General features: G+C 44.7%; 1 protein-coding gene across 1 annotated transcript; it reads left to right on the forward strand.

Moving 5' to 3' along the window:
* Window positions 1-5,588: 5,588 nt before the first annotated feature.
* LOC124117550 lies at window positions 5,589-17,121 on the forward strand. The gene is made up of 3 exons (XM_046479487.2): window positions 5,589-5,677; window positions 8,871-11,670; window positions 13,589-17,121. The coding sequence occupies exons 2-3, from the start codon at window positions 8,885-8,887 to the stop codon at window positions 16,719-16,721; spliced, it is 5,919 nt and encodes a 1,972-aa protein (XP_046335443.2). The 5' UTR covers window positions 5,589-5,677; window positions 8,871-8,884; the 3' UTR covers window positions 16,722-17,121.
* Window positions 17,122-19,927: the final 2,806 nt, after the last annotated feature.

Below are 19,927 nucleotides of genomic sequence, written 5' to 3' on the forward strand. Positions count from 1 at the left end.
TTGCCTGACGCTCGGCATTAAGGGATATAACAAGGACTGGTCTGCTCGGTATACTGTGTCTGAGTGGGGTACACATGTTAATAAAAGGGACAAAAAACTTTCTATGTTCATAACAAATATCTGCCAAAATTGTGTCTTGGTATCTCAGTGGGCTAGCGCTACAAAACCAGCTCTGTACTAGTACAAGCGGATATAAACATCTACACACGTGCATGCACGTCGCTATATGCGTGCACTTATCATGAACGCGACGCCGTTAACCCCAATTCACCTTAAATGTTATTCCACCGACAATTATTTCAGTGAGAGTATTCTTTTACGCCGCTTTTAACAATATTCCAGCAAATATTACGGCTTGGGACACGAGACATGGACTTCACACATTATGCCAAAGAAGGGAAGGAACACGGAAGGAACATCGGCGTGAGGAGCGAACGCTTTAACCACTAGGCTATCCCATCGCCCCGCCTTGAATGGAAAAACGTTGTATGAAATGAACAATTTTGTATGAAAGTTAGACTTAAATGAAGTATCTAAACTACGAAATTCGGTCTACAGTCCTCCCGGTTGCAGCTGCCGTTCTCATACAACATCCGTGTGAAAACCCATTTCTGGTGTCCCCCGCCGTGATATTGCTGGAATATTGCTAAAAGCGGCATAAAACCACTCACTCACTCACTCACTCACTCACTCACTCACTCACTCACTCACTCACACTCACTCACTCACTCACTCACTCACTCACTCACTCACTCGGCCTGACCACCCGATCCTGGTGTCCCCCGCCGTGATATTGCTGGAATATTGCTAAAAGCGGCATAAAACCACTCACTCACTCACTCACTCACTCACTCACTCACTCACTCACTCACACTCACTCACTCACTCACTCACTCACTCACTCACTCACTCACTCACTCACTCACTCACTCACACTCACTCACTCACTCACTCACTCACTCACTCACTCACTCACTCGGCCTGACCACCCGATCCTGGTGTCCCCCGCCGTGATATTGCTGGAATATTGCTAAAAGCGGCATAAAACCACTCACTCACTCACTCACTCACTCACTCACTCACTCACTCACTCACTCACTCACTCACACTCACTCACTCACTCACTCACTCACTCACTCACTCACTCACTCACTCGGCCTGACCACCCGATCCCGTTAGTCGCCTCTCACGATAAGCAAACTTGCCTTCTACGGCAAGCATGGGTTGCTGAAGACCTATTCTATGCCGGATCTTCACGGGTCGAAACCCTATCATCAACGATCTCGGGTGTTTACATTTTAATCAAACCCGAGGGACGGTGTTTTCTCTGTCTCATAAGCCCAAACAAATATGTATCAACAACTGTTTTGTTTCCAGCACACTTTCCATGAACCTTAAAAAACGGACGTAAAATATATCTAGCGTAGTTGTATTCACATGTTCATGATAAAGCATTGTGATATATCAGCGCCTCGCCTTAGCTGGGGCTAGGCACACATACACAAGGCTACATATACGAAGGTTGCGGGATCGATACCACTGAGATATCAGTAACATTTTTCGTTCCATTTGTCGTTTGATTTTACATCCTTTCTTACATTGTGTTGCATGGATTAGGTTCAAATGGAAACAATCCGTGGGACAGAGGGACTTCCAACAGAATATCCCTGGATGAAGGGTTTTTTTTCGGAAGAAAGTCCCTGCGACAGAGTGATTTTCTGCAGAGAGCTCTGGGACAGTGATATTCTGCAGAAAGACCTGCGACAGTGATATTCTGCAGAAAGCTCTGGGACAGTGATATTCTGCAGAAAGCCCTGCGACAGGGATATTCTGCAGAAAGCTCTGGGACAGTGATAATCTGCAGAAAGCTCTGGGACAGTGATATTTTGCAGAAAGCCCTGGGACAGTGATATTCTGCAGAAAGACCTGCGACAGTGATATTCTGCAGAAAGCTCTGGGACAGTGATATTCTGCAGAAAGCCCTGCGACAGGGATATTCTGCAGAAAGCTCTGGGACAGTGATAATCTGCAGAAAGCTCTGGGACAGTGATATTTTGCAGAAAGCCCTGGGACAGTGATATTCTGCAGAAAGACCTGCGACAGAGATATTCTCTGTGTACCCTGTGGTGACACTGTCCCAGTCGTCAATGTACCATGTGAGGACGTTGTCCCAGTCGTCAATGTACCCTGTGAGAACGTTGTCCCAGTCGTCCATGTACCCTGTGAGGACGTTGTCCCAGTCGTCCATGTACCATACGGGGACGTTGTCCCAGTCGTCCATGTACCATGTGGGGACGTTGTCCCAGTCGTCAATATACCCTGTGGTGTGCCTGTGCCAGTCGTCAATGTACACTGTGGTGTGACTGTCCCAGTCGTCAATGTACCCTGTGGTGTGCCTGTCCCAGTCGTCAATATACCCTGTGGTGTGCCTGTCCCAGTCGTCAATGTACCCTGTGGTGTGCCTGTCCCAGTCGTCAATATACCCTGTGGTGTGCCTGTCCCAGTCGTCAATGTACCCTGTGGTGTGCCTGTCCCAGTCGTCAATGTACCCTGTGGTGTGCCTGTCCCAGTCGTCAATGTACCCTGTGGTGTGCCTGTCCCAGTCGTCAATGTACCCTGTGGTGTGACTGTCCCAGTCGACAATTTTCCCCTTTGGTGTGACTGTCCCAGTCGTCAATGTACCCTGTGGTGTGACTGTCCCAGTCGTCAATGTACCCTGTGGTGTGCCTGTCCCAGTCGTCAATGGTTTTTTTTAGAAATAATAAGGAAATGTAGGTATCTTTGTTGGCAGCATCGGTAATGGCAGCATCGATTTTCGTTTTCATTATTTTGACTTGCAGCACAAAATAAATATTTCACCTGAGCATTGCCTTTTTTATCGTGTTTATAATTTTACAGTCAAAATAAGCAAAATATTCACTAAGGAAATTATTATACGCCAAAATATTCAGTTATATATACAAATTGACTGAAAAATATGTCCATCTGTATTATTATGATAACGAATTCCAAACATTTTTATGCATAATATCATCACTTAGTGACTGAAAATGTTTATTGTTGTATATTTGGCTTCTAATCCAAGCATAATTAATCAAATGTGATGTTTTTGACCGTCTTAATAATTTGTAGTCAATCTTTTAAATAAATCGACAGATGTTTCAGTCAATTTGTAAAATGACTGAACTATTTAGACATTTTATAAATTGCCTGAGTGAATCACATTTTACACATTGACTGTAACATATACACCCTTACAAAGGAAAAGACTTGTGAAAACAACGTCTATCGCGCATCGAAGAACTTCCCATAATTTTTCTCCAGGCAATTAGGGGCTCCGTTGTGTCAAACCATGACTTGCCAGAATGGGCATGGATGCCAAAAAATAAAAAAAAGGAGTAACGTCTTGAAACTCGACAGGCGGGTCGGCCTGGACCCTCCGACCACGTTGGCGCTCAGACATTGGATTTTTCACCATTTTCTCCAGGCCTTAGGGGCTCCGTTGTGTCAAACCATGACTTGCCAGAATGGGCATGGATGCCAAAAAATAAAAAAAAGGAGTAACGTCTTGAAACTCGACAGGCGGGTCGGCCTGGACCCTCCGACCACGTTGGCGCTCAGACTTTGGATTTTTAACAATGTTCTCCAGGCCTTAGGGGCTCCGTTGTGTCAAACCATCATCCAGCAAGACGTAGAGGAACAAAAATGATTCTGTTCACTGCTTCAGCAAATAAATGAAAACAAATGCAAATATCATAATTACAACCTACCAAAGTTATATGTATCATTTTAGGCAGCTTCCTTGTTCGAAGAATGTATCCACATAAAGGAACAATATCCCACTCGTCTGCAGCTGTATAAACAAATTTATTCGATGTCACGTGTCTCTGTAACAATCAAATATTTAAAAATATCGTTTCGGGATATTATAACCCGTGTTCGTTTCACAACTGATCACTTAGTTTGTTTCAGTTTTTTTCACAAAGGTGGCAAGTCTCAAAGGTCAGCTGAGAAAGCCCACGTGACAACTATTTTCATAATGTCCACCGTTCTTAAAAAAATCCATTGAGCTGGATAACAATTAGCAATCAATCAACGTATTATCGGTTAACCCATTGAACAAAGTATGTTCGTTTTACATCGGCACTTCACCCCATGACATTGCTTTCGTAAGTCTACACATGCAAACAGTACTTTTGACATATTAAAGGGGAAGTGTACACGCAAAAATCACTTTCTTTCTTTTTCTAAACAAAACGCAATTTTAGAATTAGTTAGTATCTGTGTTTGAAAATATACACTCATTTTTTTCACAGTGAAAGTAGGAAGCTCACAATAGTGTGAAAATGATATGCCGTTATGAGGCCTTCGTTTTTCGAGCTAAACTGGCCTGAGTTATCCCCCTTACATTATGACGTAATTGGTGCCAATTCAACTGACAAAGACAACAGTGATTAATCAATCAACGTATTTTCGGTTGATCCTTTGATAGCGAGGAATGATCCGTTTATTTACAAAAAAAGTAATTCAACTGATCATTCATCTCTTGCTGGGCTGCCACGTGCATATAACATAACACACATTTCACCTCACTTTCAAACCTGGATTTAGATTGAATAATTACCCCAGACACAAGACATGCCGAATATGAAGCTTTGTCAGGTAATCTGAGTGGTGCTACCACTAATCATACCTGTAATAAATTCACCAACTGAGCATCCCCCACTCGCCCCTTTCCGTAACCTGCAAGAAGATAACCTTGCCTGTCCCGGAATAACACGAGTTGGTCACGAATGCCTCACGGCAGCTTGTGGGCCCCATTGGGAAATAGACTTAAATATTGATTTATTACATATAAATCCACATTAAATTATTTTTTTTCTTAAATAACAATTTATTCACAGAAAACACTCAGAAACATAAACGAAACGGCCAACAAATAAAAATACCCGTGAAGATCCGGGTTAGAACAACCCATGCTTGCCGTAAAAGGCGACTAGCCATGGTTGTCGTAAGAGGCGACTAACAGGATCGGGTGGTCAGGCTCGCTGACTTAGTTGATGCATATCATCGTATCCCAATTGCGCAGAGCGATGCTCATCATGTCAATCACTGGATTGTCTGGTCCAGACTCGATTATTTAGAGACCGCCGTCATATAGCTGGAATATTGCAGAGTGCGGCGTTAAACAACAAATAGTGAGTGAGTGAGTGAGTTGGGTTTAACGCCGCTTTTAACAGTATTCCAGTTATATCGCGGCGTGTCAGCTTTATGTGGGAGGAAAGCCCGAAGTGATGCAGGTCTCAGACGTTTACCACTTCGGTGAAACCCACGAGCACGGGCATGGTGCTGACAAACCTAGAAACATAATCGGGGCGAACCGGGATTCGAACCTACAATCATAGGTTTCTGGCGTGGCCAAGGGACGCAACTTTGCACTGCGAATCGCGGCGCCTTAGACGACTGGGCAACCCGTGCCCCCTAAACAACAAATAACAATATTTATCCGTTTGCTCGGTCGTTTAAATGTACGGAATATTATTCGTTTCGTCGTCAATTCAAATATCGTTTCGTAGTAATTCAATTCCCAGTTTCTAACAAAAGAGCATAACCGGAAACGAAGCGCGCGTTTTAATAAAATACGGAACAGCGCCAGCTGTGTTTCTTCACTTAACTGGTGAGTATTGGATATTATCTTGCAGTGTGCTGTTGTATATTATATGGAGAATCTGGTCGTTTTGGAACGGAGCCCAATCAGCCGTTCTAACACGACTGAATTTTTTTTGACCTGTTGACAAATCCCGATTTGGCTATTCACCCGGGCCTGTAGTGTTTACATAAGCTACATTTCAGCACAAACAGAAACACTTTAAGCAGACGTAGTTGAAGTTTTACGATCTGATAGCAACTATTGTATTGCAACGATAGTACTATTGGTCATGGGTGGATTTCGGGTCAATTTTAAATTATTTAATGAATTATGTATAGGTGAGCCAAGACGGCGAAACACGTCCGCCATATTTGATCCGAGTTCGCCGGTGGTTGCTATAATACCCGGACAAGAGGTGAGGTCTCAGGGTTGATCTTTAGATGGTTTAGCACACGCACACACACACATGTGTTTTATTAAAACCATCTTAACTGGACTAATGTTTTTCGTTCTGCAAAGTCTATTTTATCAGCCTGACTCTACGAAGCTCAGACACTGGTTAGCCTACAGGCGGCCGGATTTTAATCAGCGAATCAGCGCCTGCCCGGTTTTTATAAACATTGCAGGATATACCCCACTCCGATCCAATAGGCCTACCCCACTCCGATCAAACACCTAATCCTACTTTAGAATTCGTCACCACAAAGTTTACAGACATTTCACAATAAACATGACGTATTTTGCATTATTTTTGCATAGATTTACCTTCAAAACAATGTCATGTGATAACAGCATAGCAACACAGGATCTACTCTCAGTGATCTATTGTCTTTACACACAGTGTTACTGCGATCTAAGATTATTCAATATTTGTTCATTAAAAAAAAGCTCGTGGTGGCACATTTTATAGCAAACGCCTGGTAAAAGTAATCTTGTTTTCAATATGTTTTCAGTTTCAACTTAATTCATTGAAGGCTAGCGATCAGTTATCACAGAGGACCAAGTATCGGCCACTCCCTGTTAAAGTGCACATGTGATCGCGTTGCATTTTACTTTTTCTAATTTCCATTAGAAATATTTATAAAAAAAATTATGAACAAAACAGACTTGTCTGAGGAAATATTAATAAACACTAGGGCTTTTACGATTCACTCTCGTATTCGGTGAATCAAACCGTAACCATTCATGAATTGAATTTGTTATTCATGGCCACTAGAATCAAATATTTATGAATATGCTATCATGTATATTTACATACCCTGTACCTATCCATAACAACATATTATATGCATAGTTTTCTTTCAATGACCACACTCTAATTATATTTAATTTGATAGTATTGTTGTCACTGGTCATTGTCGCATTTGAGCAGATACTAGTAACTGGATAAGTGCAGTATATAAATGTATAATTTAATAATAATTAACAAACCATGTCAAATAAATTATGATGTTATTGTTTCACTGAATATAATAAATACTACATAAACTGCTGACTTGTTATTGTAATTGTGAATTAATATTCGTATTCGTTACCCTATATTCGTGATATGAATCATATTCGCCTTACAGTGTATTCGTTGCAGCCCAAATAAACACACAATATAATCACCTTGCTCAAATTCATCTTTAGAAAAGACACACAGAATATGAAAATTGAGTATGATACAAGACAAAATAGAAAATGTAACTTGTATAACTGAAGCAGTGCGCTTGATCATGTGGCATGTGCTGTTGAGACAAAGGTTATGACTGGTACAGTTGGTTGATGGAAAACTTCTGTTTCCATTGTTTTGATTCCCTATTGTCTTGTTAAAACAGAAGTCTACTGATACCTTTTTAACGGACAGAAATACGCGCGTTTGCTCATTGTTTCTCAAGAATATGTTATTGGCACAGTCAACTTTGGACATGGAAGCAGAAATAACATGAAGAAAATGGCGAGAACTGGTCAGTGACCAGTACTGAAAAAATCTGTTATTTTCATTCTTATCACAAGAAGTTATAATAATATAGTTAAAAAGGTGCTCCAACACCCAAGGACCGCCTCCGTGGTCTTGTGGTAGAGCGTCCGCCCGGAGAGCGGAAGGTCCAGGGTTCGATCCCGGGCCGCGTCATACAAAAAGACGTTAAAAGATTGTACTTGTTGTTACCGTGTCTGGCACTCGGCATTAAGGGGCTAAAATAAGGACTGGTCGGCTCGGAGTCAGTATACTGTGTCTGAGTGGGGTATTCATGTTAAACTGCGGGATGGTATCTCAGTGAGCTAGCACTATAAATCGGCATCAGTCCGGACTAGTACAAGCAGCCACACACACACACACACGTACATGCACGTCGCTATATAAGTGCAATAATCTTGGACGCGACGTTAAACCCAATTTCACCTAACCTCACCTCCAACACCCAAGCATGGTCATTAGACTTGGGCATCCCCTGGCAATCCAAATGGACCAAACTAACCGGTGACAAAGGTCATGAGCTATGGTCATGATGGCTGGGACGAGTCCAAATTTATGACCCGGGTACCCATCCCCCTATTACCCGACCCTACCCGGGTTCCCACTGTTGGTCTCAAGAAATAGGTACAAATGTCCGACTGGGAATAGTTTGACCATAGCCCTGGCAAAATGTATTTAAATACTCATATAAAAAGACCTGGTCCTGCATACTGCAGTTGACTGAAGTTTTATCTCTATTCAAACATATAAAGTCCATGAAAGAAATGCAAACATCACTCACTTATAGTGTAACCGTGGAATTACGGATTTATCTGACAAGGGTACTTAGTTTGAAATGCTGGATACATCCCTGTAATCACCTCATTGTTCCCCAGTGATGTGTATCTGAATGCTCATGCTTTGTGTCACCTGTTTGCTTGGTCCCGGCTTGTCTATTTACAGACTCCTCTGACAACCCTCTAATAGCGACCATTTTGGTGGCCAAATGCGACTCAAATCTTTGATTGGCGACCAAATTTTATCTACTGCTTTCCCCTTGGCCACCTAACAGTAAACGTAACTGGCAACATATCTGTTAAGATATCTGTTGGCTCCTATAAGCTTAGGTTTGTCTCCTAAAATAGTCATGTTAGGAGGGCCGAACTAGAGGTCTGTGTAAGATGGAATATTGCTGAGTGCAAGAATATTCTTCATTTAATCATTCCTGTATGTTCTATCAGTTCTAAATGAATATTCTAATGAATGTGTCCTTTTTTCCAGGTTGAAAACCTGTCATGTCCACTAGATCAGCAGTCAAAACTACCCCAGGGGGGACATCAGTAAACCAAGGGGGGACACCCACCAACCCAGAGGAGACACCGACAGACCCACTGGGGACAGGGCCTGACTCTCCTGCACCTTCATCTCCCACTCCTCGAGTGACGCGCCAATCAAGGCGTGCTACATTTGAATGTGAAGACTGTGGTAAGAAGTTCCTGACGGAGCAGATGAAGACTCGGCACAGCTTGATACACTCGGGGGAGAAACCACATGGGTGTGAGCTGTGTGGACGACAGTTCCGACGAACTGATGAGCTGCAGCGCCACAAGACCCGGCATAGCAGGGAGGATGGAATATGCTGCTTTGTGTGCAATGCAGAGCTTGACAGCAGTACAGACCTGGTTGGTCACATGAAAACACACGCCATCAACTTCAAGTCTAAAGTGTCCAGTGCGGGCTACACATTCCGCTCCTCCTCTGTGGTGAAGAGCTATCGGGACCTGTACCGCTCCGACAACCCACAACCTTGTTACGTCTGCTTTACAGAGTTCCCAGGATGTAAGGAGCTTCTTGAGCACCTTGGTCAACACACTGCTGTAGAGCTTTTGAAAGGAAGCAGTGACAGGGAGCTGTGGAAGAGTTCCTCATCCTATGCTGAACTGCAGTATGTCAAGTGGAGAAGGAGAAGGGCCAGCTCCTTACATGGTCTAAAAAGCAGAGGAAGAAGAGCAACTAGTGACAAACCTGAACCTAAATCTGAGTTCACACATGTATGCCGAGTGTGTCATCAGATGTTCAAGGGCGTGGAATCCCTGCTGTCTCATTGGATGGAAAGAAAGGGAAGGAGCGGCCATGATGGCGCAGTTGGAAGTGAGGGCTACGACACTCACTGTATACACATGCACTATCACGGCCGACGCCTGGGGTTCCGATGTGACCTGTGCGGGGAGACTTTCACCTCAGTTACCCCAACAGCCTCTCATCTGGAGGTTCATGCAGATACGGAGGTCAACACGCAGCTCACAGACACACATCTAGAAGAACCTGTGACAGACACTGAAGCAGTCACCGAGCCCACAGTGAAGATTGAGGAGGAGGAAAAGGAAGTGGAGAGCGAGGAAGATCAGAAAATTTTGTTTCACATGTCGGACGAGTCGGACGGGGAACTAGATCCTAATCCGTCTGGGAAGTTTGAATGTTATGTTTGTTTGAAGGTAGCAAAGTGCAAGTCTGCCCTGCGTCGTCACATGATGATACACAAGGAGGAGAAGCCATTCCTGTGTCCGGTGTGTGGGAAGCAGTATGCTCGACCTGAGGACCTGAAGCAGCATCTGATCCGCCACGTGGCCGACCTGTACCAACAGGGCAACTCCACGGACCCCAACTCCAGGTTCAGGTGTGACCTCTGCACCGCTGTGTTCTGCTCTGAGAAGGACCTGCAGTACCATGGAGTGTATCATGGAGTGTACCGACCTAACGCCAGGGCGTACGTCGAAGGTCAGTCCACCGTGTGCCCCATCTGTGGGAAGATGCTGCAGAAAGCCACCAGCCTTCCCTCCCACATCGAGCTCCACACCCAAGACAGGAAGTATGACTGTGGGCTCTGTGGACGTACATTCAAGTCAGAGAGAAACCGAAACCGTCATCAGAAGATCCACACCGGAGTGAAAGAGTTTGTGTGTGAAGTCTGTGGCAAAGGTTTGTCAAGAAAGGCTGAGTATGACGCACATTTGAATCGGCATAACACCGACCCAACTTTCAATGGTAAAGCTGGTCGCAAGAGAGGCACGAAGGTTATCAATAATAAGGTCATTTACTCCAAGGAAATCTACAGATCACCTGAGGACAAGATGGCCGTGGCCAGGAAACCAAAGACTCGAGTTGTTAGGAGGGATCAGAAGGTTCTCCATCTTGACAGTAATGGAGAAGTCTTGCTGGACATGTCAGGGTTGTCGGGGGTAACTCACAGTCTTCTGTCTCTGCCAGAGAAAAGCATCATCCCACTTAAGAACAAGAAGAGGAAGATGGGGGTGGTCATGGTGGATGACACAACAGAGTCTCCCACCACTGGACACCAGGTGGTGCTTCAGAGTGTTGAGACACAGACGGAAGTTCTGACACCGGAACAATCCTCTCTGGCTCATAACATCGACATCATAAATTCTGAACTGACGGAGCCAACAAATATTTTGACTTCGGCTGAAGTGACCAGTGTTGATGGTGTGTCTGCGGCAGAGGACGAAGCAATCATCATCATCGTGCAGGACCCCACGACGGGGGAGAACGAGGTCCTGACCATCAAGAGTTTCCAGGAGGGGGCCTCCAAACTCATCAGTCCCAATGAAGAACTGATGAAAGCCTTGGAAAGTTTCCAGAAAAACAAGAGCCTGGATGAAATGACCACATTGCCAGCTGGAAATAGTGACGGCAGTACACTGGTGAAGACAGAAGTACTGGATCACCCCGAGGATGAAGCTGGCGATGAGGAACTTGTAACCATGGCAACATCTGCCACTATACTTGATGAAGCTCTGCCTGAGTTTCTAGGTGATGTTACATCGAGCACAGCCACACAAGAGCCATTACATCCAGGTGACAAGGTGTCTGTTCCAGAACATGGTGACAAAATGGCGGTTCAACGACAGGATGACAAGGTGTCCGTTATGGCGGTGAACCAGCCTCAATTGCCAGCCATCAAGGTCTCTGCTGATCAGGCCACGACACTATCTGGGAATGGCGGTCAGTCAGTCAGAAAGCCAGTCGTTTCCTCTCATCACTTGATTGATTCCAGCCCATCTAGGTAAGCCATGTTTACAATCACTGAATCAATATAACTCACTCAAGGCATTCTATTGTTAATTACTTGCACATGTTGCAGGTCAGATCATCCCAAAATATTCTTTAAAAAGGTGTTTTTTTAATAACATATAATATGTATGCAAAAGTTTGATTTTTGATCCAGCTATGACATTTTACGTACCTACATTTTTCTAGTGTTACTGTCATTTTGACAACTCTGAAAGTCACCACCATAGATATCCTGGACCTATTCACCACCATAGATACCCTGGACTTATTCACCACCATAGATACCCTGGACCCATTCACCACCATAGATACCCTGGACTCAATAACCAACATAGATACCCTTGGACTCATTCACCACCATAGATACCCTGGACTCATTCACCACCATAGATACCCTGGACCCATTCACCACCATAGATACCCTGGACTCAATAACCAACATAGATACCCTTGGACTCATTCACCACCATAGATACCCTGGACTTATTCACCACCATAGATACCCTGGACCCATTCACCACCATAGATACCCTGGACCCATTTACCACCATAGATACCCTGGACCCATTCACCCCCATAGATACCCTGTACTCATTCACCACCATAGATACCCTGGACCCATTCACCACCATAGATACCCTGGACCCATTCACCACCATAGATACCCTGTACTCATTCACCACCATAGATACCCTGGACCTATTCACCAACATAGATACCCTGGACCCATTCACCACCATAGATACCCTGGACCTATTCACCCCCATAGATACCCTGGACCTATTCACCAACATAGATACCCTGGACCTATTCACCACCATAGATACCCTGGACCTATTCACCAACATAGATACCCTGGACCCATTCACCACCATAGATACCCTGGACCTATTCACCCCCATAGATACCCTGTACTCATTCACCACCATAGATACTCTGGACCCTTTCACCACCATAGATACCCTGGACCCATTCACCACCATAGATACCCTGTACTCATTCACCACCATAGATACCCTGGACCCATTCACCACCATAGATACCCTGTACTCATTCACCACCATAGATACCCTGTACTCATTCACCACCATAGATACCCTGGACCTATTCACCAACATAGATACCCTGGACCCCTTCACCACCATAGATACCCTGGACCTATTCACCCCCATAGATACCCTGTACTCATTCACCACCATAGATACCCTGGACCCATTCACCACCATAGATACCCTGGACCCATTCACCACCATAGATACCCTGGACTCATTCACCAACATAGATACCCTGGACTCATTCACCCCCATGGATTTGTCCAGTTTGAATGACACAACATGACATATCTTATTAAATTACACTGTTCTTTCATGAGGCTGCAATGTAAAATGTCGCTATATATTTGATTGGCCATTGAGTTCATGCTCATGAGTGAAAAGTTCACAAGCTGAAAATGAAATATTGTGGTGGTGACATCACTTCCAAAATTTAGGAAATTATGTTAATAAAATTGTGATGACAAGGTGCATACAGGCATGAAAAGGTGTTGAATTTGAGTGTCAACCCTCAAGAATCCTTGAAAATCACCAACATAGCTTGAAAAGCCTTGAATTTGAACAAAATAACTTGTAGTTGTAAATAAAAGTATTAAATTTAATCTATTTTTTTATTTGTTGGTAGTGAAAGTAAATCTTGTTTGAAAATTTGTGGTGTTCATACTGCTTTTTAGGTCTTGCGTTTAATATTGTATGCTGGATTTTCAAAAATATTTACGGACTAAGTCTAATAACCCTACTAAAACCGCCTTGAATTTTGGTGTTCCACATCTGTAGAAACATGGATGATATGATACGCTGTATAATCTATGATTGTTTTCAACATGCTCATAATTTTTGTCCACCTTCTTCTTCCAGTGTTCCGCCTGGACAAACCGACAACCTCAATGTCAAGGTCGTGTCCTTCTCCCTGGATGAGACAACAGGTATCCTTGTTCCTATATACCCAGAGAAGACCAGTCTCACACTGTCAGTCATTGGGGACAGACCAGCAGGTGTTGCCACGGAAACCATCCCTGTAGCAGGTGGTGCAACGGACACCATCCCTGTAGCAGGTGGTGCAACAGACACCATCCCTGTAGCAGGTGTTGCCACAGATACCATCCCTGGAGCAGGTGCTGCCACAGATTCTATCCTTGGAGCAGGTGTTGCAACGGACACAATCCTTGGAGCTGATGTTGCCACAGACACCATCCCTGGAGCAAGTGTTACCATGGACACCATCAATGAAGCAAGTGTTGCTGCGGACACCATCAATGAAGCAAGTGTTGCCATGGACACTTCAGCAAGTATGGTGACTCTTGCTTCTGGCAACGCTAAATTACGTGACTCCAGCGAAACAGCAATGACGTCCATGTTGCTGAACACTGATGGCGACCGGACTGCAGTGGAGGCGCTGATGCAGATGAAGTCACCGCAGCATGCAGGGCTGAGGCCGCATCTAGTAGGTCCAGGCGGAGACAGGACCACATGCCCTGATGTTCTGCAGAAGTCTGTCAGTGTCCCAGTGTTGAAGTGTACTCCAGATGGCAGAGTCATCAAGACTCCAACAGGTGCTCCAGCAATTTTCAAGTCAGTCAAACTATCTCCAACCTTACCTCCCAGTCCCCCAGGGAAAGCTTTGCAGGCTCAGTCTGCAATTGTGTCAACTTTAGAGAATCCTGTCCGTGATGATGAATACTATGTTGGTGATGATGGCGATGACATTTCTAACGATGATGAAATAATGGAAGAACCCGTCAGGAAGAAGAGAAGGACAAAGAAGGATGCAGAGTGGATCCCTGCTAAACCAGTTCGTAAATCTCTCCGCAACAGTTATGAAGGAGTCTCAAAAATTGTTGCCTCTCTCCGCAGACAGAAGAAGCATCCTAGAGAAACCGTGAAGAAGATGAAAGCCAAAGCTGATGTTGCTGCTGCAGATGCTGTTGACATTGGTGGGAAGGAGAATGGTGAGCCAGACCGAGAGTTTGTGAAATGCAACATCTGTCGCAGCCTACAGCCATGGGAGGACCTGAGACACCACATCGACACAGAGCATGGGGCCAACGCCTACCAGTGCGGGCTGTGTTCACAGGGATACGACAGCAATGTGGATCTCCACATGCATCTGTTGGGGCACGAGAAGGACGACCGCATCAAGAGGACGTTGTCGCTGTTGACGGGGGACACGGAGGTGAGGAAGCAGTTAGTGAGCACGGGGCTGAGCCCGGCGTTGAGCGGGGAAGCGTCAGCTGCCATCTTGGCCCTGGAACGGGGTGGGGATCTCAAGGAGGTGCTGGCTACTGTTGAGGTCGATGTAGAGGACCTCATCAACACTGACACAAAGACCAACAATAAAGATGGTGGGACTAACATAGAGGACATAGTCAACATCGACACAAAGACCAGCAGTAAAGATGGAATGACAATAGTGACCATGTCTAATGTTAGGAGCGGTGTGGAACACGACTTAGGTGATGGGGGATCAAGTCAAAACCCAAAAAGTGTTAGAACTTCCACAGAGACAAAACAGGATTCCAGTAGCAGTACAAAAACTTCTGCCAACAGGGATTCCCGCATCAAGAACTCCTCCTCTACTGAAGCCACATCAAGTCACACTGAATGTTCTGATGACGCGAAGCAAGATGAAGATTGTGCAGCTTGTCGTGAGTCCTTCATGTCCTCATTTTCACTGAAGAAGCAAAACTCAGAATTGCCTATGAAGCAGCACACCTGTGACAGGATGTCATCTGAGGGATGCTCGCAAAAGGAGGAGGGAGACGAGAGTCGGGAGTGCCTCACTTGTGTGTGTGGTCTGTGTGGCTACCGGTTTGTCAATGTCAACCTGCTCACCAGGCACGTCAAGGCTCATTACAGAGAAAAGCCTTTCTCCTGTGACATGTGCAACAAGAAGTATGCCCGTCGGGACGAACTCGTGAAACATCGGATGTCGCATCAGGCGGTTGTTGTCCACAAACCTAAACAGGAGCGACGGAAGTTCCTGCCGAGATCCAAAACTGGGAAGTACCCGTGTCACCTGTGTAAGGAACAGTTCAAGACCTACCAGAGCAGATACACACATGTGCTGTGTCATGAGAGTGATAAAGCCAGTACTTGCGAGAAGGTCGACAGTTATAAACCCAGAGACAAGTCTAGCAATCATAAACCCACAGACAAGTCAAGCGTCACCTGTGATGTGTGTGGCCTTGTGTTGTCTGGACCTCGGCATCTTGTCCGACACAAGCTCATTCACACGAACGAACGCCCATGGCTGTGTCAGGAGTGTGGGAAAAGCTTCCTGCGTAGTGACGATCTCCGCGTCCATCAGAGACGACAACATGGCAATATTGGAAACTCTGACACCAACAGGGAATCCAAGTTCAGGAAAGTTTGTCCTTTCTGTAAACGAGTCTTCACCTCTTTCAACTCCTTCCGCAACCATGTGAAAACCCACAAGAGTGAGAGACTGGATGGAAGCCTCAAGTGTGACATCTGTGGGAAGGTGTTCATCAAACACATCAGCCTCCGCAACCACCAGCAGATACACAAAAACACGTACCGCCGTGGCATGAAGAGAAACACCACCGCTCATAAACCAGCGACCTTGACCTACAACTGTGAAGACTGCGGCAAGCAGATCAAGAGCAAAAGCAACTTCGTCCGTCACATGAAGCTGCACAATGAGGGCAAGCATCACATCTGCTCCAAGTGCACCAAGGGCTTTGCACGCCAGGCTGATCTACGCATGCACGAACGGCTGCACACCGGCGAGCGTCCATTCCTGTGTAACCTGTGTGGCAAGGGCTTCACTTCAAACTCTGCCCTCAGCCACCATGTGAAGATGCACAACCAGCCCGTCGTGTACAAGTACTCCTGCACCCAGTGTGAGGGCCTGTTTGCTTCCAGGAAGGAATTCAAGGATCACGTGAAGAGCTGTACACCGAAGCAGATGGAGATTGTCTTCATACAGGGGACGGAGGCTGTGCCCATTGAAACTATTGAGTATATATGAAGAGGCCGAGAACAACACACATGAAAGGCCCATGGTGTAGATCTGGGTTTGACTTGTCTTCGGCAACCCATTCTTGTCGTAAGAGGCGACTTCCAGGATCGACTGGTCACTCACTGACATGGTTGATGCATGTCATCATATACAAATTGGGTAGATAATGGTCATCACTGGATTGTCTGGTCCAGACTTGAATATTTACAGAACTGTCATACAGCTGGAATATTGCTGAATGTGGCATTATACAACACACACTTGAAAGACTGTATACCTTACAGGTAGAGAAGGTCTTCATACAGAAATAATAATAATTAATAATAAAAATAAAAATAAAGCAATGCCTGTTGGAATTTTGGTATATGTCTGTGAAGGGTGATCAGTGGAAATGAAGATTGTGAATCTATTTTTATTGTGTGTTTTTATTTACGTTATTTCAAAGTGGTACCTAAGGCTAAAAACAGTAATAGTCTTGGTTCTCAGGCATGCCGGCATCATCATAAACTCAGCCGCACATTACGATTTATTTCCATTAATAAAAAAAATCCTAATACTTATAAACAATGTGACCCAATATAGCACGTAGTTACTTCCCTTTACTGCGCATCTCATGTTCTGGTCAGGGCAGCAGTGTGAGTTTGTATGCTTGTTTATGTAGGGAGGCCCTTTCCCAGGATGATGGTACACCACTGTTTATTGGGTTAAATACTAGTTTGAACAAGCAAAAAAAAAAACACTGCCTGCCTGCACTATATTTTCAAAAGTCATTGCCTGAGAACTAATTCTTTTGGGTTGTCTATGGCAACAGAGACCGTCTCCGTGGTCTAGTGGTAGAGCGTCCGCCCGGAGAGCGGAAGGTCCGGGGTTCGATCCCCGACCGCGTCATACCAAAAGACGTTAAAAGATGGTACTTGTTGTGGTAACCCTGTCTGGCGCTCGGCATTAAGGGGCTTAAACAAAGACTGGTTGGCTCGGAGTCAGTATACTGTGTCTGAGTGGGGTATTCATGTTCAACTGCGGCATGGTATCTCAGTGAGCTAGCACTATAAATCGGCATCAGTCCGGACTAGTACAAGCAGCCACATAAACACACACACGTGCATGCACGTAGCTATATAAGTGCAATAATCTTGGACGCGACGTTAAACCCCATTTCACCTCACCTCACCTCTATCATGTCTATGGCAACAGTACATTGGTTAACAACCCCCATCATAGAAGGAAATAGATGATGCTCAGGTCACACACAATCCAAAAGACCTGGAAATGAAAAGAAAATGGACAAACTTTCTACATCATGACTGCTTATTTCCGTGAGTGCCCTGTGAGTGAGTGAGTGAGTTTTTACGCCGCTTTTAGCAATATTCCAGCAATATCACGGTGGAGGACACCAGAAATTGGCTTCACACATTATACCTATGTTGGGAATCGAACCCGGGTCTTCGGCGTGACGAGCTAACGCTTTAACCACTAGGCTACCCGACCACCCCGAGTGCCCTGTGACGCAACTGAACACCTCCGTGAGTGCCCTGTTGCACACTTGACAGGGAAAACATTGTCCTAAGGACAGGTTTTGGCTGAGCTTGAGGTGATGTGAAAGGGGGTTTAATGTTAAGATTATTGCACTGATATAGCGACGTGTGTCTGTGTCTGTGTCTGTGGCTACTTGTATTAGTCCAGATAAATGCCAGTCTTATAGTTGTAACTTACTGAAATACCAAGCTGCAGTTTTATATGGATACCCCCACTCAGGCACATTATACTCACTCAGAGCCAACCAATCCTTATTTATCTCCTCAAGGCTGAGTGTCAGGCAGGGTAACAACAAGTACCATCTTTTGACATCAGCAGATCAAACCACCGACCTCCTGCTCTCCCACCCGTGAAGATCCAGGGTAGAATACGTCTTCAGCAACCCATGCTTGCCATAAAAGGTGACTATGGTTGTGGTGAGAGGCGACTAACGGGATCGGGTGGTAAGGCTCGTTGACTTGGTTGATGCATGTTATCGATGACCACCATGTCACAATCAAATGACATCACTAACCCCTCTGCGGCAGTACCTGGTTAGCTATACTTTATACACTCAGGACACTGGTTATTACTGTTTACAAACTGAAAAAGTTGAAACTGGTTTTGGATGATAAATAGAATCCCAACCTAGTGTCTACCGAGCTCAAATATATCAAGACTTGTTGACAAATAGAAAGAACCTTGACAAGCCTTGGATATCTGTAACTTTTGTCAGCTGGTCTTGATATATTTGAGACCCGTGGAGATCCGGGGTAAAATAGGTCTTCAGCAACCATGCTTGCTGTAAAAGGTGACTATGCTTGTCGTAGGAGGCGACTAATGGGATCAGGAGTTCAGGTGCAGTGACTTGGTTGATGCATGTCATCATATCCCAATTGCGAAGTTCAATGCTCAAAATGTCAATCACTGGATTGTCTGGTCCAGTCACGATTTTTTACAGACCACTGTCATAAGGCTGGAATATTGCTGAGTGCGACGTTAAACAACAAACAAACAACTTTTGTTTCTTATTACTTGAAAGGAAGCGTAGCAAATTGCATCCTGTTCATCACCAAAATCTCCAAACAAGTTTTGTTTTGACAACCCACCGTACAGGGTTCGAAATTCTTTGTATTACAGCGCCAGTAACATGGTTAAAATTGTAATACTATGGTCAAAATAAGTCCCAGGACATAGTGAAGGATAGCAAACTTGTTTATTATATGAAGCCAAGGATAAATATATTTTCACAAAACTTAAAATTTAAAATGGACCATGTGAACTGACATTGAAAATGGACATACTGAATCAATAGTGTGACCGACATCTTGATTCACAGATAATCCTGGTGATTCAGAAACTGAAAGGTGTATTAGGCCTTTTTTTAAACTGGTTTACAGATTTTTTCTCCCAAAAATTTGTTTGTAGGGAAACAATAAAAATGATAAGATATAATAATCTGACACCACATGACAAGGTACCTGGGTGTGGCTAGAGTTACTTCCCCTTAAAGGGGCACTGATCTAACGCAATTCCCCGGGACTGGTTGTTGCCTTTGTTATTGTTTTTTCCCAGTGAGTACCTGGATGTATAGCAGAAATCTAGACTAGTTCGTGACCTCTGATGCGCCATTCGTAAGCGCATTAGTCACTTTTATGGGTAGTAATCAGGGCGTATGATCACATTGATCAACAAAATGA

Source organism: Haliotis rufescens, unplaced genomic scaffold, assembly GCF_023055435.1.
Source record: "Haliotis rufescens isolate VD_foot unplaced genomic scaffold, xgHalRufe1.0.p SCAF_33, whole genome shotgun sequence".
Lineage (NCBI taxonomy): Eukaryota > Metazoa > Mollusca > Gastropoda > Lepetellida > Haliotidae > Haliotis > Haliotis rufescens.

Excerpts from the sequence above, each read along its gene's own strand:
- LOC124117550 (XM_046479487.2), top strand. The coding sequence starts at position 8,885 with ATGTCCACTAGATCAGCAGTCAAAACTACCCCAGGGGGGACATCAGTA. Across the intron at positions 11,671-13,588 it reads ATTGATTCCAGCCCATCTAG|TGTTCCGCCTGGACAAACCG; the intron begins GTAAGCCATGTT and ends TTCTTCTTCCAG.